Consider the following 27,885-nt stretch of genomic DNA (forward strand, 5'->3'; position numbering starts at 1 on the left):
ACAGTTTTTGCCCTTTACAGGCCACGATGACAAATTGTCAAATTACTAGAATGCTTATCAGTATCATTATTTCATGACTTTGCAGAAGATGTCAAATGTGACCTTTGACCCTTAAGCTTGTCCAACATAATAAATATAGCATTATGGAGTAAACATGGAGCAAATCTGTTGTCAGGTTCTCAAGAAATGAAAAATTACGGGATCACCTTCGCACAAAAAATGAAAATTTGATAACAGGTAGTGAAAACTATATATAAGTATCTCTAATAATTTCTGGCATATTATACATCATTCCATGATTCAATGCAAAAATAGCAATATTGAAATAATACAAAGAATTTGTAAAATCAAAATTTTAATTTAATGTCAACAAAATCCAGTGTAAACAAATAACAAATATAGTAAAATATCTGAAGGCAGACAGCATTGTCTGTAAACAGAGTATCTATTATAGCACAATGAACATCTTATGGTAGTGTACATGTAAGTTTGGTAATCTCACAACTTTTTTTATTAAGTTAAGAGGATTGCCCAGTTCAGTCCTTTATTTTTTTCATTTATTTTAATTTTCCTGTTTGGTTTGAATCTTTTACTTCATATATCCATGCTATCACCATTTTGTGAGAGTTCATTGCCATTGTGATTCTCTGAAGAGCTTGCAGTGAGCGTGGATGATGTGGTGGAGAGAGGAGTTGATACAGACACCTCAGATGTTACAACAGACTCTGGTGTTGATGCAATAGTACTACTTGTGGTTGGTCTGGGACTAGTTGTAGCTAAACACACACGTGGACGATTGTGAAGATTAGTAAGGTCTACCTTCCCCTGCAAGTGCTGAAGTAACAGTGGTCCATATGCCACCTTCTTTTCTTCTTTGGTGTCATCTGACCAGGGAGAGGGAGATGATGATGAAGAAGCAGATGACATATTTGAAGAAGACTGTTGTTGGTCAAGATGAATTTTGATACTGAGATCAGAGTCAATTAAATGTTTTGAAGGCATCAGGTTCTGTAATGAGTCTTGTCCAAAGGACATGGGATGGTCATCGGGCTCTGAACCAGAGAAAATTGACTCTGGAAGTTCCGGGTTTTTGGACAAAAGATGATGAGCCATTGCATCCCTGGCTTGCAAGGCATCTAGATGAGGTAGCAAGATGTCTTTAGGCAAAAGCTCTGCTTCATCAAGGTCAAGCTCATCATCCGTCTCCTATAACATACAAAACAAGTCAATTATAATAACCATGATTGAAGATCACAAAGGGGTATAATGTTTTAGTGCAGCTGCCACCAACCAGCCATCCACATCATCATTTCTCAGCGACAGTGCATTTTTTCAGTGGACTTATTAAACAAACTTCAAAAGTCAACTTTCAACTCAAAACTTCACACACTGCTTTCTTATAAAAACTGTTCTTGCTACTTTTGGACAACCTTTCAAGAGAAAATAAGGTCATCATTATTTCAAACAGAAAAGTAATTTCAAATCTTACTTGAGTTCTGCTCTATAACTGGAGTTTCCCTTGAAAAATACAAACCAGTCCCTGGACATTGTTGTTAATGTTAAAACAATTTACATTACATGAGAACTTAATTTACTTTTCTGTAATGAAAAGATATTAATTCCTTGTTAGGAACTGCTTACCTCAGGTTTGAGAGGAAACCTTGTCTCCATATCCTTGAGTGAGGAGTGGATTGGACAGCGGGCATTGTCTTCTAGAGTGACCACAGGCTGACCACACCTACCTCCACCAAACTGACAAGGTCGGTACAACACCTGATACTGGTCAGTCAGAATGTCTACACTGAAGTCAAGTTCTAATAATGGTTTCACATCTCTTTCAAACACAATCAGTATAATTTTTTGGACTGTTCAAATTTCATACATATGATGATAAAAAAAGTTGCTTTGCTTCTGTGTTTAGCACCAAAAACACATAATTAATGCATGTACTGTGAAATCAAATGATGAATAATGAAATTCAAACACCTATGTAAATTATTAATTGTAGGAATGTAAGGAGAGAGGTCTCAAATCAATTTTTCAATTATGCAAAAAATAAATATGTTATATTAATTTATAAATAATGACAAAAGTTCTATTAACTTTCCAAAGTTGAAGGATTTTCAGGAAAACAGATGTTAATAGTATTAAGATGACAGTATGGTCAAAACACAATTTAACAGAAGTTCTGAATTTACAAGGATACGTTGTGAACAGTACTTCGACAGTGGCAGGGCTCTGTGGGAACACTTATTTCCATCTTCAACATATACACACTTTGGATAGGATGGCGGTCGGTAATTGGCCCCCTCAGACACAGCGATTCTCCTCTGCTTTGACTGACGATGTAGCAATGCTTCCTGGAAGGGAAGAGGAGATATCCTTTATGTCCAATTATATATTTCTTGTATCAATTTAACTTTCCTAGGATATCAATCATCAGAGTTTTGTAATATTACTGATAAGAAAACAATGCTGTACCTTTCCATGCCTTTTGTGGTATCGCTTGAGGGCCTTTAGTTTAGAGTATTTGTCTCTCGTCTCTGGACCTTCTTTGTAAACAGATAAACTTCCTGCAAAATAAACAAGAGGCCCAAGGGCCTTAACAATCACCTGAATCACAATGCTCTTCTTGTAGTATGTAAGAGAAGTAGTAAGATAACTTTAATTACATTGTACATGTAATACAAATGTAAGCTGTACATTACATTAACTGCCATCCCATGCCAAAGCTTCTACTTTGTTTGAATTTGTTTGAATTAATAGAAATTACAATCAGACATGAAATTTTCCTATACAAACTTTATAGTAAATTTTATCCCCTTCCCTGGGGAAACATGAGACCCTGGGGTCATCAAATTTACAATTTTGTAGAGAATCATAAGGTCTTTCCATCCATGAAAAATATTAAATTCTACCATACTTGGGTATTTTTGATTTTTGAAGTTTCAATCAATCTGATTCTTTTTAGGCCGTAACTCTATCCAATTTGGGGTGGGGACCATTGTATTTACAGTTGTGGTGGCCATGGTAGCAATGACCAAAGCAAGTTGATTTATTCCAAATTTCAAATAAACTGAAGAGTTGTTTAATTTTGTGATGGTCTCAGTTCGAGAGAATTCAAAGGTATTAAACTTAGTGCATTTCTATCAAATGTATCAATGTATACAAACATACTACATACTTGTAAGAATCTAATTCACTGTAAAAATGTTTGCTGCATTTCTACTTTTAGCAAAATATAATCCCTGGTGAATATTACCCATTATACAATAATGCTACTTGTACTATTTAAAGGAGGATGGCATAAAAAAGTGATAGTGAATAGTACTTGAAACTTCCAAATGCCATGTAAAGCTCCAGGCACACATGTTTTGGAACATGACCTGCTTCTTTCAAGTGGAAGTTGGTACTCTTGGGGAAATGTAATGCAAATCATCATGAATACTCATTGATCATGTTAACTCTTGGGCGGTCATATGGTCACTATGTTCCATTTTGAACAGTTTAGAGTGGACATGGCAGCATTGGAACAGAATGCAATAACGTTCTTTCTGGATTGCTCTTTCATGGTTTTTCATTCTAGATCATCTCAAAATGTTGATATGTGACTGGGGATTTCACAAATTCTGCTTGTGAATGAAAATTTACTTCAGAAAATCTAATCACATTCATTTGTCATTTACTACATTAAATCTTTTAATCTTTAACCATTTGTGCTTGGGAAGACAATACGGTCTTTTACAAATACCATCTGTACTTGATAGACAATAATCTCACAAAGTCCTTGACGTCAAGGGTCATCCATAATGACCTTTTGCTATCCTATAAAGGGGATAATATAAAGGGTTTTTTTCATTCTTTAAACAAAGCACAGTTCCACTTGGTTATATGTTAAGTGTATATTACAACTTGGCGCAGTTTCATCTGAAAAAATTTGAAGTGTACATGATATAATTCTTACCGAGAGATTCTTTCTCCTGTTTGTGAGTGTGCAAGTATTTGCGTCGTTTTTCCTTCATGATGTGTTGAAGTCTTTTGAACTGGTCAATGTAGAGTGACTGTAGACGAATGAGTTTATCCCGCATTACCAGGGCCACCTCCTCTGCTGTGTACACACCAGCATGTCTTAAAACAAACATGAAAGTAAAAATATTTAAATGTTTTAAATTCTTTTTTAAAATGACTACCAGAAAGTGAATATTAATAATGCACATCTTGACAATAAATAAACCAATGCGTTTTTGCTTGTACATTTCAATATCAAGGTTTACTTAAATCAGCAAGAATCGTTCCACTATAATCTTGCCAGTTAAAACATAATTTTGTTAAAAAACACACTTTGATTAAAAATTAAAATTTAAAATTCTGCATCATTACTTTGACAAATCAGATGACCCTTATCAAGTGCTGATTGTTACGATTCATGAGTAAATAGAGTTATGAAATGGTGGTCTTACTTGAGTAGGTCCTCCTGATCACTGTCTATACTCTCTGGGTCACTGTCGCCATCCCCTCTCCAAGCCTGGTCCACCAAAGGAGGCTCAACATCAGAGTCCTCAGAACTAGCATACTCTGCACACAAATAGTAATTTACTTTAAAGGTTAATAGCAATAGACAGAAAATATTCCAGCATACTCATTAGTAAAGCATAGTAATAAGAGTAAGTCATAGTAATACTGCAATACACCATCTACCACAGAGTAATAATAACCAGGGAGAGAATATTGAATAGTAAAAAAAATAACTAACAAAAGCCACAGAATTTCAGCTTTTGCTTTTTAATATAAATGCTGCCTCAGCAGACAGTTAAACATTTTACTATTTGCCTCAGCCTGACGTGCGGTGTCCACATTAAATTCAGGAGCAAATCAAATGGCTTCATCACTGGCATAAATGCTTTGAATACATTACAGTAATCTTATTATCTAATGTTATTATGGGGATTTTGGCAACTACTACAGCATGATTTCTCTTAGTTACCTAACTTACTTGTTGTTTGGGGTTTTTGTATTCTTTAACTGAAATTCAGTAATAAAACTACATAAAACTGCTTTTTATGATGGGTTATTTTAACCATCATATACCTCATATGTATGCATAACCAACTGGATGCTGCTTTCATACATAAAATAATCTAATCTATAGTTGTATAATTTCACTGGGTTCACATTACATATCTTGGATAGTGTTAGTTTATATACATGTCTATACATTGTTACCAATAAAGAGATAATTTGTTTCAACATTAATAACTGAGATAATGATGAAATGTAAAACTCTATCAAAGTTATAGATCAACTTAATTTTTTTCATGATGTCAAGAATCTACCATGGAGAATTCTATGACTATAATCACAATAATTAAGTAATGACTAATGTGTTGAAAACTGTGTCAAATTTATCGGACAGGTAAACTTCTAACAAATCATGAACCATTACCAATCTATTCATGAAATCCTTCCAGCCCTAAATGCAATCAGGCTTGGGTTTCAAATACTATGTTTTCTACTTTCAAATTGCTCAAGCAAAATCTTTAAGTGATATTACATGATACAAGTTTGCCTCAGCCTGACGTGCGGTGTCCACATTTAATTCAGGAGCAAATCAAATGGCATCATCACAGGCAATAACAGATTTCTATAAATAACCTCAGCTTAAACAAGAAATTCCAGGTGGCACCCACCATTGTATGATCCTCACTAGTTCTATTTATTTACAATGATATACCTTATTTGTTGTAGCCACAGTACTTTGTATTTTTGGTACACTTAGGTTTGTGTATGATAACATAATGAACATCCCTGACATAACTTCAGAACAAATAAGATCATTTAAGACAATAGTATCAGTGAAAATGTTGAACGCTCCTTGACAATGATTTTTTTGGACATAAATTTCAACATTAGACATCCTGGATTGTGTAAATTTATACTCAAGTATAAAGTTCTGCACATGTCTGTACATTGTTACCAATGAAGAGATAATAGCATACATTTTTGCGAGATTTTGATTCCTAGTACAAATATTAACGATATCTGAATTTGTTTCATCATTAATAACTGAGATAATAAAGAAATGTAAAACTCTATCATAGTTATAGATCAACTTAAAATTTTTCATGATGTCAAGAATCTACCTTTGAGAATTCTATAACTATAATCACAATAATTAAGTAGAGAATAATGTGTTGAAAACTGCGTCAAATTTATCGGACAGGTTGAAAACTGCGTCAAATTTATCAGACAGGTAAACTTCTAACAAGATTACGGCAAATTATGAACCATTATGTACCTTTGAAGAATTCTATAACTATAATCACAATAATTAGTTACAAGATTACGGCAAATTATGAACCATTACCTAGTTATTCATGAAATCCTCCCAGCCCTAAATGCAATCAGGATTGGGTTTCAAATACTATGTTTTGTACTTTCAAATTGCTCAAGCAAAATCTCAAAGTGATATTACATGATACAAGTTTGCCTCAGCCTGACGTGCGGTGTCCACATTTAATTCAGGAGCAAATCAAATGGCATCATCACAGGCAATAACAGATTTCTATAAATAACCTCAGCTTAAACAAGAAATTCCAGGTGGCACCCACCATTGTATGATTCTCACTAGTTCATTTCTCTTATTCACCCTGATATAACTTGTTTGTTGTAGCCACAGTACTTGGTATTTTTGGTACACTTAGGTTTGTGTATGATAACATAATGAACATCCCTGACATAACTTCAGAACAAATAAGATCATTTAAGACAGTAGTATCAGTGAAATTGTTGAATGCTCCATGAAAATTGTGCATTATGTTTAATCTAATGAAAAGATTTGCTACCATGTTTTACCACATTCTTCTGAACTTTCACAGTTAGATAGAAAAATTAATTCATCACTTTAATTACCTAAGGGCTATTATTGTCACAATTACTGTTTAATGATAACACAGATCAACATTTGAGAATTCTACAGTTGTTAAACAGATTACCAACTAAAATATGAATGTTCTGTTGTGATTATCCCTTTCTGCTATTTGCAGATATTACAATGTTTCTGACAGACAATTAATTATATATCTAAATATTCCCAATAATATGAGAAACGAAAGTATTGAAATCTGTGTCAATGATATCTGATAGGCAAGCTTTGAACCAGATGATAGCAAAATGCAATGCCCAAAATGTTATCAGGTTTGGATTTCAAATACAATATTCAAAATGTTCATGCATGAAAGATTCCAAAGTAATTTTACACAACACAAGTACACAAGTTTGCCCAGTCTGATGTGCTGTGTCCACATTCTATTCAGGAGAAAATCTAATGGGTTTTACACAGACATACACATAATATCAATGCAATGTTTTTTTTAACTGAAAATACTGAACAATAATGAAAATATCATCACGAACTTAGTAATACAGATGATTAATAATGACATTTAATTAGAACTAAATCTGAAAAATCAGAATTCCTGCCAGCTCTTCAGAACAATATTCCAGTGTATTTTCCCCCCTTATATTTCTGCAACATGTCCTCTTCCCTGATGGAAAAGAATCAGACTATATGAAAAATGTAACCAAGTCAGCTGGAGCCAAGAAGACAGGTCAAATGAATGAGTGGTATTCAGTAATTTCTGAAGTTTGGTGTTAAACCATCTCAGCACTTGTCTGATAACTCTGTGACCCATATTTTAAGGATTCCAGGTTACTATGCTAATAAAGAATCAGCTGTCAAAATACCCAAATGCTATGCTTTCAGAAGAATATGTGTACATTTTAATTAATAGGAAACATTTTTTGAAATAAAATGAAAAAAATACGAGTATTGGATGCAAGATTTGCTTCAGACTGACGTGCAGGTATCCACATATTGTTCAGGTGCAAATCTTATCTTTCATCATCAGCAAATCTTCAAATTCGAACAAGATACAATTGCATTATCTATAAATATTGATAGTAACTTCATTTTACAAACAGTATGTGACCTAATACTTACCTAGGACTTTGCTGGCCACACTGTCAGAATAACCCTTGATTCTTCGGCTGTCCTGCACACCTTTAAAGTGATCCAGGTCCTCTAGCAGACTTTCAGCGGTCTCTTTGGGTTGTGCCTTTCTAGTGGATCTCTGCCGAAGCAATACTGCTCTTCGTGAATGTTCTGCACAGTACCTGTAACCATCCATTTTAGACCTTATTTATTAAGTCGTGTTAAATGAACATTCTACATGATAAACAAAATTCTGGAATGAACTCTTTCATGCTATATGATTCAATATTGCAACGAGTTGTAATTATTCTAGAGGATATTTGCATGTTGAAATACAAACACACACACATTATCAAATTGGACAATACAAAACTTAACATCAACATATACCTATAAACATATAGAAACTTCATTATCAAAATTCATTATCAGACTTTCTTTTTCAACTTCCCATGAAATCATACAGGCACACTACACTGTCCCATATTTACAAGTGTTGATTTAACCTACCACCAACTGTACATTTATAAAACAAATATTAATTGTGGCTGTTGCAGGTTTGTTGTATATTTGCATCATAATTTTCCCCCCTATATGAACAGTCACCCCACTGATTTATAATGGAATAATCTGATACATTACTAACACTACTAAAGCTAGTGCTAGGTATAAGAATAAATGTATACAGCAGTAGTGTTGCCCTGCTAAACGTAACAAATATTTAAACACATAGGTTAGAACTGACCAGTATGCCAGCATGTATAACTAACCTATCAAAGCTAAACTACTATTGCTTTGAAAATAATCTCTACAAATGTATCTTAAAATAATCCTCACAAGTCATCTGAATATTTCCAAGAGCCTTACCCATCTTTCCTATCAGCTTTTGGTGCTGCATTCAGACACCGTTTTCCATTTTTGCTTGAAATAAAAGCACACTGTTTGAATGGTGCATTTTTGTCTTCAAGAATGTGTCTGATGCAATAATCATAGCTATCAATTCTGTTGTGCATACAAGTCCGATGAGTGTAATTACAGAAAACTCCTTCTACTGGCTGACGAAGGCGTCGCTGGCTTGGAAGTTGACTTTTGGATTTCAGCATTTTGTTTCAACTGACAAAAATAAAAGTATATTCCAATTGATAAAACATATAAGAAATAACAGAAAATATATCTTGTTGTTGACATGTGTTGGCTATCTAGGCAAGCCTTCATCAGAATGAAATTAATAAAATTTGTCCTTAGGTTAAACTTTTAACTCAGCCTTGATATCAACTGTATGTATAGAAATCATAAACACATCTCCAGATCAAGGCAGACAAGCATTCAGTCCTTAACATAACACAATAATTGTAAATCTTTATGCAAGCAGATATATCGAAGAGCTTGGAGTTAGCCCTTCACCAGCAGGGTAAACATAGTATTTCTCTTCTTCAATTGCTTGAATCCTCACAGTAGTCTAGTAGGAGTTTAATGTTGATGGCAAATGTGTACTTACCGTTTGGGTATCAATTTCCCCAATCACTATCATATAGTATATCACTATCAGTAATTATTCATCACAAAAGAAACTCTAGGTTCATGCTACTGCTGAGCTGACCAAGTTGTCAAACACAGCTTCAGTAAATGCAAAATACAAATGTAAGCATAAGTCTGAAATGAATAATTTCATTTCTTTACTATACTGTATAACAGGCATTGCATTATCTCATTTTTCTTCAAAATAACTTTTGGCAAGTCAGAGGTTAAAAAGCAACTGAGACGGAGTTTTTCATCATGGGATCCAGTAATTGTAGCAGCATGAAGCAACGAAAATTGACCAAAGATCTGTTGCTCCTATTTGCAACACTTGGGATCTCCCTTCTTCACCACTGATTTTAAAGGACAAAATATTTTATGACTAGAGAGCCTGGTTGGCATACATGAACAAATAGACATTTACAATAATTAATTTGATATGATATACAAGTAACTCTATATTCAATATTTTAATATACAGTATATGAACTGAGGTTTTAAATATAGTAGTAGTAAACAAATATTATCGGCTTAGTGTAAGATACTGTATATTTTTTGGAAAACATACGTGAAGATGGAGAAAGGTAATAAATATGTCTGTTTGATACTTATACGTACACTTTTCAAAAGTAAGAGAAAAGATACGAATAATATTCTTGAATAATACAACGCACTATTTTTCTCGGCAATGCGCAATCGTAAACACCAGGCAGTGAATAGGTGTGTACTTTTCCTTGAAGTTGATCATGCTTTCAGACGATTTTCGAATCCTATTTACTTACTATTGCTAAAATAATGATGGAAAACGATAGCAAATGACTATTTGCATGTTTCAATATTGAAAACAAACAAAAATAGCAACAAAATTTGCTCAAATATACGTACATTAGTAACCACTTCTAGGCCTAGTCGACCACGCACATGTCACCAGTTTTCGTATAAATACACCCGCATTTCTAAATATCAGTATCAATTATTGTATTTATACAGAAAGAATTCTGTTTTATAAAACAACAGCCTTAGAAAATTATGTTTTGAAGAAATATTCCACTAAATTCTGATATCTATACAGAGCTGAAATAAAGTTCATTAACAAAAATTATCTTAACAAATCATGTGCTTGTAAAATCTCCGCCCGAGCTATAATTTGAAAGTTGAGCATGCGCTCTTGCGGTATTTCCTTGGTGCTGGGTAAATGGCGGGGGAGCGATGGATTTTCACCAATTCGCAACTTTTGGATACCCCCAGCCGAAAATGTGGGATAGATAACGACAAAGAACTGGCATACAGACAACAAGCTGCCAACCTGATCCAGGAAATGGGACAGAGCCTCATAGTGTATCCTGTTCAGGAGAAAGTTGGCAGTGAAGTGGTGTGGTCGAATCGTCACCGGTTTGGTCGCACCATTTTCTATTCTGTTGTGCTATGTTGTCTAAAATCGTTCTTAAACACATTTAACGAGTTCAAAGAAAGCCAATTGAAAACCATTCATTAATTTCATGCAAATTAAAGAGCTAAAACACGAAATAGTGTGAATTATCATACATTTCTTTGATTTCCCCAATGCGTAATATAGTAGCCTAACTGATGACCTCATTTTCGTCAATGGATACCGGCGCATTGATTGTAAAATTTCCCATAGTAAAAGACCACGTGCTTCTCCGCTAATTATTACTATAGCAGTTGACTGTGTTATCCAATATTGACATATTTTGGTGTATTTGTATAGGAATGTAAAATCCGCTCGCACATCAATAGTAGAAATCTGCATATTTTTTATATAAACTGAAATTCATGCACTTTGTTAAATTGATGCATTAATGTTCGGCCAAGATTGTTTAACTAGGGTCCACCCAGTAAGTAATTATGTGAATCTCGAAAAAGAACAGTTTTTTTCCTGTTTCACAATTTTCTGAACAAGTTGTCTTCTAGATCTGAAGCACAGCAACATGCCACATTTAATATGACAAACAGTATATTAAAACCTTAACCAGTACCAGAACCCAACTATGTATCAACACTGCCATCGTGTACATGCATCGGTTCTACATGTTCCACTCCTTCTCCAGGTTCCATCGCAATGTAAGTAACAAGAAAGTTACAGACCTCTGAGAAGTAATATAACCTTGTTAATATACATTATCTGATGTGTTTGATTTGGGAATATTAAAAAAATGTGGTTCAGAAATTGATTCTTCAAATCTTCACATGGCAAAGGGTATCCATCTTTCCAAAGATGCCTGTCAGTTTACATAATGTATCTGAATGTAAGGTTTCAAAATCCTGACATGACTTCTAGATTTCATATGGAGACTTAGAATCCACTTAGAATTGTTGAAATCTTTGCCAAATGGTTGATACTTTAAATAGGAAATTGCACAACTTGGTGAATTGGTTGAATCTCTTCTACTTTTAGATAAATGTAGTAAAATACCAGTTCCAAAATGATAAAAGGTTAACATTAATTAGAACCACCAAATATGATTATATTGATATGATTATCAGATTTTTTCCTCCATTATTTCAGTCCATGGCACCTGTTTGTCTGTTTCTTGCCGCAAAAGTAGAAGAGCAACCTAGAAAACTGGAACATGTTCTCAAACTAGTCCACAAGTCACTACACAAAGATGGCCCTTTTGATGCCAAAAGTGATGTAAGTAAACTGAAAAAGCTAAACAGTGACCATTTTGGCACTGTCCATCCAATTTAATCATAATGGTGCTATGGTCAACCTTTTTCATCATTTGTTTCTTTGTCATTTTAAGAGACTTCATCACAGTAAATCTAAAGAAATTGAATGCAGTTTACATCCTCAATTATGTCTTCATATATCTGTACTCATAATCAAAACTGAGTATCCAATTTGACTACTCAGATTGTTTCCAAAACACTTACATAGCACTCATAATATATTGCTCATGACAAATTTCAGAGGCATTTATAGTTGATAGAAGTTATTTGCATCAACAGCAGTGATCACAGCTATGTTGAACACTTTTTGCTTTGAAATGTAATTTTGTTTATTGAATATAGTTTATAATGGCAGTTTGCTTAAACTTAATTAAGTACAGGTTTGTCATTTTGCCGTCAATATTTTCCTTTTTGGTCTCCTTTACAACACAGACTTGCTTATCAGCTTTGAGTTAGCAGAGGATGGGGATGTTTCCTCATTCCTACAGATATGGATTCACTATTTGAGATATTTCATGGTTTATACTGACTTCCTGTCCTAATCATTGGATTATTCTATGACTATTTTGGCGATTTCTGACTTTGTAGTGACTGTTTTTGTTTGCCACCACTTTCCACAGGACTCTTTATCGTTCATAGTACTTTAACAAATTCTATAATGCATGCATTGACAGTTCCTTCTTGAGCATTGTTGAGAAAGAAAAGTCGTCCTGTTATATCTTTACTTGACAAATGGGATTGCCATATATTGTTTAATCAAATATCAGTTTTTCAGGTTATTTCTTAGCAAATTTTGACCAAATTTTCCCATAAGGACCAGTGCTACATCTTTGAAAACAAATCACTCCACCGGGATGTTACTTTAATGATTTTAGGATGACAATTGTATTGAAGTTTTTTCTACTCTTTAACTTGTGTTTCAATGCAAAATTTTGATAATTAACTTTTTTTCTCTCTCTTAGTTATTTAAAGTTTCTGGCAAGTTTTGAACTGTGTGTTTTTCATCAGACTTTGAACATATATGTTTCCCAGGCTGTTATTATTTAACAATGATTCACATTCTTAATTGAGGATCTTTTCGAGGAACTTTTCAGCTTGTTGATCATGATGCTACAGTTATGGAGTTGATTTAAATTTCTGACATATTTTAGGTTTTTTATTTGTTGTACCTCACATTCTATAGGAGACTATATATGTGTTATACAAGCATTCTCTAGTTACAAATGTGTAAGGTGTTTTATAGCTGTTATACATTATGTTTGTTTGCTGTTAAAGTTTGACAAGTAAGAAATGAAAAAATTATGTTGATGTTAGATACTACTTTGCTTATGTACAGATCATATATGTATGTATTTCCAGGACTACCTTCAACAAGCACATGAACTGGTTGTGAATGAAAACATCCTTCTACAGACTTTGGGTAAGGACTTACTGGCTAAGTTATTGAGAATATTTTTTATGTACCCAGGAGGAAATGGCAGGGTATAAGTTTGTACAATATGATCATGATCCTTTCTCCACCAAATCTAATTTCATTCTTTTTCATATGAATGTTTGCTATCAATAGAAAAAACATACAAAATTGTTTGTCACAATACGCAGTGTAAAAACTTCAATGTATTACTGTGTACATTTTCACTTAATTTAGCCTGTTTATCAATCTGACAAAAGCCACAGAGTTTATAACCTGCAATAGTACCTCTGACTGAAACCTTGAGTCCTGGGATGGGATAGCTGTTTCACTGGAATAATGCTGAGTGAAAAGCCAAATTTGTTTAATAGAATGATTTTTACTTTCCAGGGTTTGACCTGACTGTCGACCATCCCCACACCCATGTGGTCAAAACATGTCAGCTGGTTAGAGGTGAGTTTTGTGCTGAGTAGACAACAGTAATAATGATAAAGTGTTGTCAACACACCTAATATGTACTTCTGTGTTTGAGTGTCATTTGTTTGTCATGCTTTTTTTTTTAATTTGATACTTTTAATATACAAAAAGATGCTACTCTTCTCGGCCTATGGTTTTTACTGTAACTGAGATTTTTACTGTAATTGATGAAATTATATTTTGATTGTTAACTCATCAAGAGTTGAAATTCTTAGCTTTATCGCAAAGTAACCTAGAAATACTAAATTGCACTTCCTTCAGAAAACATCCCTGAAATTTCAGAAGCTGAAAGTAGTCATATTCAGATCATTGAGATTATTTTCATTAAAATGTTCTGATCAATTAAAAAAGACTGTATTCTTTGGATGTGTCATATTATTAGTCCTGTGTGCTAGTGATGACCAGAGATACTGTCTGAATCATTAAGTCTACATGTGTGGCAACACTCCTTCTGTCCTTGATTTGATACTCTGAGCAATAGATATTGTAAGGGAAGTTTTCCTCCCAAACAAGGTTAATAAATATATTAATATTTCACATCATGCAATCTTTATGTATATCATATATTTTAACGCTATTCCTCTTTTCTAAATTCTAAATTCTGACCAAAAGGGCTGTCTGAAATTTCTCCATTTCTCGAATTAGACTGAAAAAATCCAGCTTTTCCTCCTTGTGTAGTATTCTCCTAATTCTTGATCAGTTCATGCTATTGTGAGGGCAGAGTTGCATATTTAAGTGGGTTCTTGTGTATCACAGTACTCCATATATGATAATTGTCTGTTAGAATGATTAAGTGGCAAACATGTAATGTTCTGTTAACTTCTAATACTTAGCTTTGTCAGGTGGGAGGTCTTTGTGAAATGCTATAACAGAATTATTAGCACTTTGCTGGGGAAGTTTGGAGATGGTATGGAAATTTCTGCATTACAAAGTACATTTGTAAGAGCTCCCATAACATTATGAAGCTACATCTTCATTGCTTTGGATTGTTTTTCAGGCCAAGGTCACTGGCTAGAAATAGAAAATTAGTTTTTTCCTAATAATAACTATCCTTTGCCAAACCATCATACACTTAATTCAAAGTGCTTGCTTGGTGTTGCTTTTCAGGTTCAAAGCTCAGACAAGCTTGATTTTAAAAATATAGAAAAATCTCCAAAAATAACAAAAAAAGAATAAGTCGGTTAGGGAAAGAACCTGTCCACTATTGTGATGTTTCTTATTTGCACACAATTTTATGTGTAACATTTTCTTAACTTAAGAACAGTAATTAACTTAAGAACAGTAATTAACAGGTGACATATTTTATACCATTACAGGTGTAGTTTAGAATGCCATATGGAATGCTGCTTTACATGGATTAAAAATCAAGAGTGGATGTATTTGTTAATTTATGTTGATGTTTGAAATAAATGTTTGCGTTGTGATACCTAGCATTCACAGATATGTAACATGATATCTCCATTCAAATCTCTCTTGTGTGATGGATGAGCTCAGACATTATTTAAATTTAATGATTTTTGACTTCCCTGACTCATTTATTCTTAATTTGTTATAAACTGTTTATATAACAAAAATTTGTTTTACAAAGTTCAAGTCTTCAAAATAACATTTGAGTATGTTACTTTTCAAATAGATGAGATATCTGTAGTCAGAAGTCATTAATCAGTAAATAGTTTGGGTGTAGGTTGGTCAACATGGTAATATGCAGGAATTAAGACTGGTGAGTTTAGAGTTTATTGAGAATTTTCTGATTATTAATGTCAGCAATTCCTATTCAAAGAAAAGGTTTCAAATGCAAATAGACACTTGGTATCATGGTTTGCAGGATTTGGTAATTTTATGAAAACACTGGTAAACAAAATCAAAATAGTTCCCAATCAAGAAAATGTAAACCTTACCTGGAGAAGATTTCAAGTGCATTTTAAATTTAGGGGTGTTGTTGCACAGGCTAATGGTGGCATATGTTTTCTTTCTCTCTGCCCCCACACTTGTGTTGCCTGTGACCTTGACCTTGTGCCCATCACCGCTGTGTGTCGACTCCGATGTGCCTATCACAGCCACCAAGGATCTCGCCCAGACGTCCTACTTCCTGGCAACAAACAGGTGCTCACATCAATGTCACTCACCTCTCTCCAGCAATATTTATATAACGGGTCTAAAACATTTTCTCTATGTAGCCAATATCGGCATTTTCACATGTTCCTTCCAATGAGCAAAATGTTGGCAGTTCTGTTTATTGAAGAGAAAAACTATTAGAAGAAAATGTCAGATTTGGCTATGTAGTCTGAAAGTTTGAGTCCTGTAATTATTAAAGAAGGCAAAAAAAAAGTGAGAGAAACAAAATCATGGTTCATTTAATTTCTTGTACCAAGATGAATTTGTATTCTGTAAATTGTGAGTACTTCATTAAAGAAAAGTTGAGCTATGATTTACTTTTGAGAACAAGGTGGTGACTCATGTCCATTGTAGTGGACAATATCTTATTTGGAACTTTACCTCATCACCAAATTTATTTGAAAAAATATCATGATCATCTGTCTCATCATCTGAAAAGCACTCTAAATGTCTAAAATGAAAATGAACTCTTGCAAAGTATGCAGGCACTCAGACTTGAATGCATGTTGCATATTCAGAGAGATTTATTTCAAGATAAGATATTTTTTGTCTGAGATTGTGATATATTGATATTTATATACATCAGTTAAATTGGATTTATCATAAAATGTTGAATTTTAAATATGAAGTGTTTAACTTTATAATATAAATGGAGAGGGAACATATTTGATGCATGCTTATAATTGTTTGTATTTCAGATTCAATGCACGTATGACTGTGGCAAGCATATTGATGATTTCCTGTCTTTGAAGTATTCCCTCAATATTTCAATACTTAAATGTTAATCTTTCCATAAAGCTTCTTATTAAATTTGTGATAAATGTAATTGCAGCCTTCATTTGACTACCATGTGTCTGCAATACAAGCCAACAGTTGTAGCCTGTGCCTGTGTACATCTAGCCTGCAAGTGGTCCAGCTGGGAGGTAAAAACCTTCTCATCAGTTTAGAATATTATCTTGTAACCTTAAATGCAGCTATTCTACAATAAGACAATATTGTCTGTCTGTCTGTCCATTTGTTTCTTTGTTACTGCACAATATCTCGTTCTGTTGGACCAGTTGCTCTTTAAACTCCTTCCTGTGCTTGCTTGCAATTGCTTTTAAGGTCAGGAAATCAAAGATCAAGGTAACTGTTACTGTCCGTACAGAATCCTTTACTGCACAATATCTCTCATTTCTGTTTAGCTGGTTTCACTCAGATTTAATCTGTAGCTTTTTCATAGGAAGAGCTTGCTTCAAGTTGCTTTTCATGTTAAGGGATCAAAGGTCAAGGTCACTATTACTATAAATAACTGAAAACATGAAATAGATAATAGGTCAATTTAAGATATAGTGAAATTTGTAGTTAACTGATCCCCTATGGAAATGAGGCACCTATTTATGCAAACATGTTATTATGAACCAGAATGATTTGGGGGAGGCAGGGGGGAATGTGATTACTCTGATACCAATGTTGACATTCTGGTTCTTAACTGCTAAATAATGTTGTCTCTGGATAATGTATCAAAAGATGATTTGATGATGCAGTAGGATATCAAAGATAATAAGAATCTCAACACACAATTAATTACTACTTTGTTTGCAGTTTTTGATGTCAATATGCAATATGTCATATATATTTTGTATTCAGCACTTCTGAATGGTTATTGTTTTATTGAGGTAACCTTCCAGCACATGCTGCACCATTTTGAAATCACTATTAGTTTCATTTTGAAAAGAAACAATTTTAATTTTTGGATTTCTTTTGATTTAAAGATTCCTCGATCGAGCGAAGGCAAAGATTGGCACTGGTACCTGGACAAAAATGTAACGGTCAAATTACTCGAAGGTAAAGAATTTAATCACAAATTTCTAGATTTTAGACACTTTTTTTACTTCAAGCAAACCCACAGAATTTTATTTCCAAGTTAACACCAATCACATATACAATGCATTTTAGTGCTGTCCCAACCACCCACAAAGAAAAAAATTCATCTTGAAAAATACATTTTAAACTTTTCTTCAAGTAGATGCAATTGAGCTGAAAATTAATGAGGATGTTAAGGAACAGACACCAACAACAAGATTATTTTTTGAGAACCTAGTCAAAAAGTTCAATATGAAGACCTTTTTGTATCATGATTATGCAAATTTTTGTAACTGTTTTGATAATTTGATAACTTCTCCTACTGCTATTGTTGGTGTTATGTCATATATAGGTGTTTATAGTCCATGGGCCTCTTGCTTATTTTATGGTGTCACAAAAACTTTCATAAACTTGAACTTCTATATTCCTTATGAACTATTCACAGTGATATATTGGTACAAGCTTATGCTTTCCATGCATTTGTATCCCACCATCATCAGATGGTTGTCTGTTCAAATAACAATTTGTCAGTTGTCATAATGTCTTTATCCATTGTTAAAACAATCCTTGTTATTGCTTTTTCTTCGGAAGCACTGTATGGACATTTCTTTATATAGATATCTCTTAGATTTTGTATGTAGGATTCGTTTGTAATCAAATAATATAGAGGAAGGGGAAAAAGAAGGGAAAAGTGGAGAAAAAATCAGCCTTACATAGAACCAATAAAGATCATTCAAGGGTGGGCACCAAACTTTTTTCTGGATCCCTGGCTTTAATAAATGATAAAGAAATCTTAATATACTTAATATACATCTCTCAGTGCACTTTAAATTACATGAACATAAGTGTGTAAACAGGATACATTGTCTCGACTATACAGAGATAAAAATACCTTTCAGTAAATAATCAGTTTCTGAATGTGTAGAACATTTTAAACTAAATCTTAATATCTGATATTCATGAGGACTTTCATTCATGTAAAAACATAGGAATGAATATTTCCTAAACTAGGTAAAACATGTTCCATGAATTTCCCTTCAGGTCTGTTGTGTTTGCAAACTAACAATATAGACTTTGTTCTTACCAGAGGATCCAGTATTTTCAGTCATATGTGGATAACTGTTATAATGACATAGGCATATAGTTAAACTGACCACACTGGATATCCTAATTTAAAAAAAAAACAATAGTTTACTAATTATCTTTCAAGTGGTTGGTGGGGGTTATCTTCAATTGTTTCTTAATAATTGAATTTTTTTGTCAGTAACATTTTAGAATAAAATGCTCTGGGGACATACCGGTAGATACTTCCAAAGGAAACTTTGTTTGCATGTTTTGGTATCATGTAGAAATAGGCTATGCTTAGTGGGAAAATGGTTGAGGGGGAGGGAACAAAAAATGAGAAGATATTAGAATAAAAAAGGGGGGAGTGGGGGGGGGGGGGCAAAAAATGAAAAGTCAGGTTTAGAAAGCACCACAATCAGTTCCCTTGTTATCATTTACTGTGATGAAATTTCCTGGTCACTCTAGCACTTGTTTTTTAAATGTATCTTGCTGCATAACCATATTTACTGCTTTTTACTTTAATAAAAAAACATCATTTAAAACATGATCTGAAAATACCTTGAAGATATGGCTTCAGCTCCTAAGATCTTTAAATATATATGGTCACAAAGGTAATATTCACTTAGGTCAAATTTTTAACCTAAAGTTATACATCATATGTATCTGATACACAAAGAAATGATTACTCGGAGCTGTACAGATTCATCAGGTGTCTTGAGCATGAGGAATTAGTAACTGATGTTTGATTTTGTAATTGGGTTGTATGTTATTGTGTGTCTCAGTTATTTGGTTATAACTGAGCTATTGGGCTGTACCATGGTGTATGACTTTGTATGCGTTATTTTTGGGACTTTGTTATTGGATTGTACCTTTGTATTTGACTTATTTGGTCATTAACATAAAAAATAATGAAATACATGAAATACAGGTTTTTTTTTGTTTTTTCCAGATATGTCCCAGGAATTTCTCAATATACTTGACAAGTGCCCAAGCAAGCTTAGGAAAAAAATATTAACATGGAAGGTAAAAAAAAAAAAATAGAATTGGATTTATATGTTTGTCTTGATATAGTTGAGCTAGATAAAGAAAGTTTGATTAATTTTTTTGAAAAAGGGTCACATCAGTGATCCTAAAAGCCCAAAATGTTGAAATTTAGAATATCAGTAAGAAAAGCTGCATAAAGATATCTTATGACAATAAATTTACTTTAACAAAATGGCAGTAATACCAAGAAATTGTTAGTAAGCTTAAGATAATAGATTCCTTTTATTTGTGTTTGATGAAGTCTTGTATCTGTTTATTTGTTCCAGTCTGGAAAGGATCGACCTGAAGAATATGACCCAGAAAAGAAGAAATTACGTGAGCAGGCAGCCCAACAAGCAGCAAAAGATGCTGCTGGGGCCAAGTCAACATCATCCCATCATCATTCAATGACCAACCATGACCGGAAAGGAGACAAATCTCATCACATTAAGTCAGAAACATCGTCACATGGTAGTTCAAAACATCATACAGACCCAAGTGCAACATCTCAGAGCAGCCATCACCACCACCAGCGCTCTCATTCAGATTCTGTTTCATCCAAATCCATCCCTGCCCAGACTAGTACGGATTCTAACAAACATAGCTCAGACCCTCCTCAGTTGGGGACCGTTACAAATCCGTCCATTTCTGCTGCTGCTTCTGCTGTTACAACAGCAACCACCACTAGTACCACAAAAACAACACTCAAAGAATATTGGGAGAAACAGAGAGAAAGAGAGAAACGTGAGGCAGCTGCTGCAGCTGAAAGGATAAAACGTGAGCCCCATGAGAGTAGTGAGGAGAGGAAAGTTCCTACAGTAAAGCTAGAACCAGGTTTACATCCTGGATCAGAGAAAACCAAATATCACCACCATAAAGACAGGGAACATCATCGAGACCAGCATAGACAACAGCGAGATCTCGAAAAGATCTCAGAAACTAAAATCAAAATTAAGTCAGAATCTGGTCATTCTCACCATAAGGTCTCAAATGAAAGCTCTTCTCCTTTAAAACTTAAAATAAAAATGCCAAAGGACCAATCAAGTCATGGGGATAAAAAGCATTCTCAATCAGAACAAAAAGTGCCACCGTTAAAGATATCTTCAGGCTCATCTAGACATCGTGGTGAATCACATCACAAATCGCACAAGTCTTCACGACACTCCAGCAGTAACTCTGAACAAAGTATGAACCATTCAGGTGACGGTGGGGGTCACCACAGTGGGACCAATGGCCGCTCTGACCTCAAGCTCCACATTAACATGAACACGATGTCGTCATCGTCGAGTAAGTCCAGTCGTGAGGGAAAGGGAGAGAAACATCGGGACAGAAGTTCTCGGTCTTCCTCCTCGCACCATGAATCAGCCAAATCTGCCTCTTCCTCTTCATCTTCACACAGTCATTCAGGTCACCCGTGGACAATGTCAGAATTAATGGCCACAACAGCAGCTTCAAATTCAATGCCTTCATCATCACGGAAAAGACCTCATAGTCCAGCAACAGACCATTTAAATGATATACATAAGAACAAAGTGTCCAAATCAGAAACAAACTTGCGAAGGTCGTCTTCTAACCATTCTATTGTCAGTATGGATTTGTCCGATACTGGGTCTCTGACTGGTGGGGATGTGTTCAACACGGAGACCAGCATTGCACTGCGTGGGCTTGAAGGTGGCAGTCGCAATAATTCTCCATTGATAGACACCAGCAAAGAGAAGTTAGACATGCGAATACAGGAATTACAGCAGGTCATTGACTTGCAAAAGGCTCAAATAGCATTACAACAAACTCCGAGCAACCCTCAGGCACCTCCTCCACCACCTGCCCCCTCACTGGCATCACAATTTACAGACATGCCAATGCAGTCCTTGTATGATATGGACTTCCTTTCTGATGATGCCTTGCCCCCTCTACCTGGTGACATTACAGAGAAACCTCCAACCCCTACTCACTTTTGACTTAGGCCATACAATAGGCTACTGTAATTTTAACATATTATATATTCATAAGTGGAAATAGGAAACAATTTCTCTTCAATATTCCTAACTTTTATGAACTGAACACATAACTGCAATTTACAAATCATGCTTTGAACGATACTAGATACTTATATTTCTTTTCTAAGATTATTTCATCAGTAGCAATTACTAGTATTAGTACCATAGATCAATATAAGTGTTTTCCTGTGAATTATTTCAGATTTTCATTTCTAAATGAGTGCATGTTAAGGTTTTATTTTTTAATATTTTCATTAAAGTATGCAGTCCATTTCAGATTGAAAATTATTTCATCCAAAAAATGCTGACCAAATAATGGATGGATTGAGTACAACCATAGGACCTTTTGCATAAAATGTCCATAGTCTGAACCATAATGTTTTCTATTTTTATATGTGTATAGAATAATGGGCTCTTTCTTTAGCTTCTGGTCAAATAATTTTGTAAAAAATTCAATAAAAGCATTGCAAATGCTGTTAGAGATAATGATATTCTAGATTTTCTAGGTTATGTTAAATAGTACAGCTTCTTTACAACCATTAAAGGTATTTAACTGAAATATTCTTTCAGTAAATCATAAATAAAACCTAATCGCTCAAAAACAAATAGACTAACTCCGACTCTGTAATTCAGTTTAAAAAACGAAGAAAGTTTTGTTTGCAAGTTACGTGCCATAAACTATGCCTACCACTGGTGAATTGAACTCTTTTTGGGATTTGATGATTTTAGTTCTTAATAGTTAGTAAACTTTGTTCCATTGCGAATCATAATTCTTCCATGCATTAATTACAAAAAGACTGGACCTTGTTTTCATAATTATATTGTAAAGGAAGTATTTAGACTTCATTTTCTTTTATTTGATTTGTTTAAAACTGGGCATGATTTATATAGCATATCTTCATATTTCCATATGTGACTGGATATGCACTTAGATAAAGTTATTAGTATTACTATGAAGTTAAAGTAGTTGATTATGCAAAATTGGTGTTAAAATGCATTATCTTTCTCTCTTCATTTTTAGTTTGACCCAAAGATTGAACTATTTTTTTTATCAGTAATAGGTCAATCTAGGTTGGTAAAATTAGATCAGAAGTTTGACTACTTTGCTGTAGTAATCTACATGACAGCCAGATCAGCTGATAGTTGTTTCTGACTTTAGTGTTGTTAAGGTTACAATTTAAATTATTGGAAAGATAGAAATATGTAGTTTTTGTATTCATTTATTATGTCCATGGGCATTAAAAAAACAAATGTTATTTTATGTTGTTTTTTTACCAGAAATTTTTACTTTTGAGAGAAGAAAAAGGCAGGAAAAGAGTATTGTCAAATTTCAATGCAGACATTTTATTGGAAATATGTATGAAAAGGAATGTAGATGCATGTGTTAAACTAAATCAGATATATCATTTACTACTTCACTGGTTGAGAGTCTTAAACTAAATCTGTCCTGTGCTGCTATGTAGCTTAAGTCCTATTTGAATTGTTTTAAAGCTGGGCTACACTAGAATGAAACTAAACCATTATCAGATTAGAGCAATTAAAGTTTGATTACCAAGCAACATTTTTGGAAAAAAAGTCAGGTAATGCTGGTTGTAGCTAGTATATGTTTCTAATAATTAAACACAAACTTAAGATTTATTCATGTCTCCTTTATACTTTTATTACACCACAATATATTTACATTTTAATCCTAGCACACATTTTGTCATTTTTGATCCATGGCAATTTTGAATATAAATTCTCAATTTCTTTAAGCTTTCCATGGGTGCTGATTAGCTGATTTTGTTGAACACATGAATGACATGCTTTATGTCTCCTGAAAAGATTCTGTAGGTGGAAGTATGCACCATAGTAGCTGCATTGTGTTTATAAAAGGTATTATAATGTCCGGTGTTTCCCTCATTCCAGATACTGTTTTAATGGAACAGCACTTCGAGATGTTTTGATGATAATGGATTGATAAATGAACATTCTGTATTCCTATTGGAACAAATAAAGAAATATTTGTTATTCAGCTTATCTGTCATACCTAAATTTCATTGCTTAATTTAAATGTTGTTGCAGCTTGTATGTTTATATATTCATAGACATGATTAAGTAATAAGTATTCCCCCTTGAAACTGGGGGTAGAGTTTACCCCTAGCAATGTATTCATATAGTAGAGTCCTTAAAAGCAGGGGTACAAGACTTGAATTTCACCAATTTTGGGGGTTTGTACCTTCATTTAGGGTAATGGAGAAAACCTGTATTTGGACTTGTTCATTGTTTTGTAATTGTATGATGATGTAGAAACTCAATAACACTTTATACTACATGTGATTACAAAATTTACCTCAAAATTAATCATGAGTAAAAGAGTTCTTCATATTTATGTGTCATAAATAGTTTTGAAACCATTAGTAGTGTTAAATGGTGCTTTAAGTAGAAAGAACTACCCATAAAATATTTTTGAAGCTGAAAAATTACAATCACATCCCTTAGAATATTTCCTTTTTGTTTTTTGTTCCCATCAGTACTAAATTACTTATATCTGATAGGTATTGCAGCCTAAGTTCAGATTCTGACATTACCTGGTACATGTAGTTGAATTTTTAGGTCACCAAAGTCTCCTGAACCAATGGCAATGAATTTTTGCAAAAACTTTTCCTGGTCAAAGATGAACCAAAATAATTATAAGGACATCACCCCAGGGGCCTGAGGGGCATGGCCAAAAGCAGTCAAGTTGACTCCAATTTCAGAAGTTTTCTTCTCAACACTTAGATATGGTAGAATCAAATGCTCTCCGTGGATGAAAATTTCTTCAGGTGTATTACCAGAATTGTGAATTTGAAGGCCCCAGGATTTAACATTTCCCCCTTAGTGAAGTTTACAATAATTTTATAGTTTGCTGACCACCAAGGGCTTAAAACATATCAAATTTTAATTTAATCAATGTCGCAATGTTTTTTGTGACATTTGAAAGATATTGCTTCATAACGTTTATATTCAATATTGTTCACTAAAGGTGGCTATCATGCTGTAGGGCCTCTTGTCATCAAGTGTTTTTCAGAAGATTACATTTTGTGCTCTGGTCAGTTGTGTAGTTTCTGATGTTGTTTGAGGTTGCAAAATTTCCATACAGGAATATAGTATAATTGTACTTATTTCTGTAAATTTGTTAAGCAAGGTTACATAATTTTGATGTATGTTAGATTCCAGGAGGGGACAGGTGACCTTTCAATCGATAAAAAGATGAGCAAAGAAAGGAAGAAAAAAATGTTAATAGTAAAATTACAGCTTGACACATTTTGAACTGTGGAGACATGATTTCTTTTTCACCTTGTGTAAATATCTTGTTCTGTGCGCTTGTAAGCCATTAGCTAGAGACCTCCCCAATAAGGACTAGATACCTAGATAGTGTTGACTGTTATTTAGCGGCTATTTCTATGCTTTATCGAAATACAAATTTATGCGAGACCTCATGTTCTAAGCCTTTCTGGTTCTTATATGAGAAGATATCTGTTGGGTGATGTGTTGTCTAATGAAAGAGATCTGCCAGGTTGAAGAGGGGGTTTCTGTACAAACTTTATCATTACACTGGCTGTTATACACAGGTTACTGGTATCTGGGTTAATAAACGTTTTGTATCAAGAGGTGTTATATCATGTTGGCTGTTGTACAGAGGTAATCTGTCATGATGTTTATATTCAGGGTACCTATACAGGTAGAGTTATGTCCAGTGTACAGACTGTTTTGTGGCGATATAAAGTTTTACACTGATTGTTATATTGGGAGTATTAGGTATCATCCTTGCAGTTATGTTAGCAGTAATTAGTTGAGCTAGGACAAATTTTGTTCTGAGTATGATTCCATGTTTATCTTGGATTCTATTGTTATGTAGAAGGGCAGTCTGATATTTGGACTGTGAAAAATATCTCAATATTGTTCGTCAGTTGAAAGTTTTAAAATCACTTTGTTGGATTTCATGCTTAACGAGTAGACACCCATTACTGTTGCATTTTCATAGATGTAAACCTGTGTGTGTAGATTATTTTCATTTCGGGCTGGCATTGTTTCAACAGGTTTTGAAACAAAAGTTGCAGTATGAGAGGGAATTTGGATAATGGCTATTTCAAAATTTATGTGATCGAAATTGAACAATATAAAGAGTGGCAGATGTTAAGAAAACAATAGGAATAAGTGTGATTTGGATTTTCTTTCCTCTTACTTTGGACAGTTACATCCATGCTTTTAAAAGGGTCTGGCCTTGGGTTTGAGACGGTAGGATTACTCTTTCTTAAAGGGATATGGTGACGGCAAGAGAAAAATAATCATTCACCAGCTTTTAAGTTGAAGAGGGGGATCTCGACTATCTGGGAAAGATTCTGCAGTTGCAAATACTGGCCTTATAATGTAAACTTCCTCCTCTGACTGAGGTCCTCCTATTTTTAACCGAAAGAAGGTTAAAGTTTCTATTAATCCTACCATACAAAACATATTTCTAATAGAATGGCTTAAAGTTGCTCCAGTAATCTTAAGTTCTAGAATGAACAATACTTTAGTAGATATATATTAATATATATATAATATAAAAATATCGTACATTTTGCTTTATGTAAGCATTTTTCGTAACAATTAGGTTCTCAGTACCTACTATTTGATCTTACTATAAACATGTATATCATCTTTTTCTATGCTTTATCTACATATTCTCCTTGACAGGAGGTTTTTGTGGACATTTGTCTACAAGTCTGATACTGTTGTTTGTAGCAGTGTTTTCTGTGATCTGATGCATGGGGAGTTGGGAAACATTCTAGAGCATTGATTGAAAGCAGGATAAAAGTACAGTGTTATATGAACACTGGAAAGAAAGTGTCCAGTTACAATTAATGGGAAAGTGATATTTTGAAAACACCATATATTATGCTTGTTAGTATGTTTTTGTGATTCTCCTGTAATCGGGTGGTAAGTCTGCTATTATTAGTGGTATTTTGTACTTTATTTACAACATGACAAAATATGTTGGGCCACTTGTCTTTTTTTTATTTAATCATGTGTGTGAGATCAGCATATCTTTCAGTATTTCTATGAGTTGTACAGTAGCGTAAATTTAAATAAAAAAAAGGGGGGAAAAAGTGGCAGATGAATGGAGAATAAAATTGCTACACTATGTTGATAGGTTGGAAGTATTTACCTTGATTAAAAACATTTTAAAAATTGTCCAAGCTTTTTGTGGTATTTATAATTTATTGTGCGACTTGTTTTCAGTCTAAATTTATGACTCCAGATCCATGTCAGTTCTCCAACACCTTCGTTCATTAGGTCTCTGTTGCTATTTTTATGATGATTGGCTATTCAAATTGCCCTACATCCGTCGTCCTTTGTCGAACAATTTTTGTTCTTGCTATTTCTTGAGAAACACAGGATGGATCTTTATCAAATTTCATATGTAGGTTCCTCTTGGTCCCAAATTGTGTACGTTTGATTTTAGGAGTGATCAAAACTACAAAATGGCCAATAGATGGCCATCTTGCATTTTTTCAATGAATTTTGTTATCAATATTTCTTGAAAAGTACTTGGTCCCTAGCTGTGCCCATTTGATTTCTGGACTGATTTGAAAAACAAAATGTCCAACAGGTGGCCCTCTTAGATTTTGACTTTGAAAGTTTGTCATCGCTATTTCTCGAGAAATACTGCATAGATCTTTCTAAAGTTCATGTATTGGTTACTCTTGGTCCCTAGTTGTGCCTGTTTTGAGTTTTGGACTGATCAG

General features: G+C 33.9%; 2 protein-coding genes across 2 annotated transcripts; one reads left to right on the forward strand and one right to left on the reverse strand.

The window, feature by feature from the left end:
• Nucleotides 1-344: 344 nt before the first annotated feature.
• LOC132556788 (KAT8 regulatory NSL complex subunit 2-like) lies at nucleotides 345-10,477 on the reverse strand. Its single transcript, XM_060221233.1, has 9 exons — nucleotides 10,394-10,477; nucleotides 8,858-9,103; nucleotides 8,000-8,172; nucleotides 4,461-4,575; nucleotides 3,965-4,128; nucleotides 2,482-2,573; nucleotides 2,207-2,360; nucleotides 1,642-1,796; nucleotides 345-1,206 (listed from the first exon to the last, which is right to left on the reverse strand). Exons 2-9 carry the CDS (start codon nucleotides 9,091-9,093, stop codon nucleotides 595-597), a joined length of 1,701 nt encoding a protein of 566 aa, XP_060077216.1. The 5' UTR covers nucleotides 9,094-9,103; nucleotides 10,394-10,477; the 3' UTR covers nucleotides 345-594.
• A 226-nt stretch (nucleotides 10,478-10,703) lies between these two features.
• Nucleotides 10,704-27,331, forward strand: LOC132556825 (cyclin-T2-like). The gene is made up of 10 exons (XM_060221268.1): nucleotides 10,704-10,846; nucleotides 11,509-11,590; nucleotides 12,036-12,161; nucleotides 13,559-13,619; nucleotides 14,001-14,063; nucleotides 16,145-16,190; nucleotides 17,035-17,125; nucleotides 17,957-18,029; nucleotides 20,062-20,135; nucleotides 20,423-27,331. Exons 1-10 carry the CDS (start codon nucleotides 10,704-10,706, stop codon nucleotides 22,091-22,093), a joined length of 2,430 nt encoding a protein of 809 aa, XP_060077251.1. The 3' UTR covers nucleotides 22,094-27,331.
• Nucleotides 27,332-27,885: the final 554 nt, after the last annotated feature.

Source organism: Ylistrum balloti, unplaced genomic scaffold (genome assembly GCF_031769215.1).
Source record: "Ylistrum balloti isolate Yb309-2 unplaced genomic scaffold, AGI_CSIRO_Ybal_v1 Utg370590, whole genome shotgun sequence".
In the NCBI taxonomy this organism is placed as follows: domain Eukaryota; kingdom Metazoa; phylum Mollusca; class Bivalvia; order Pectinida; family Pectinidae; genus Ylistrum; species Ylistrum balloti.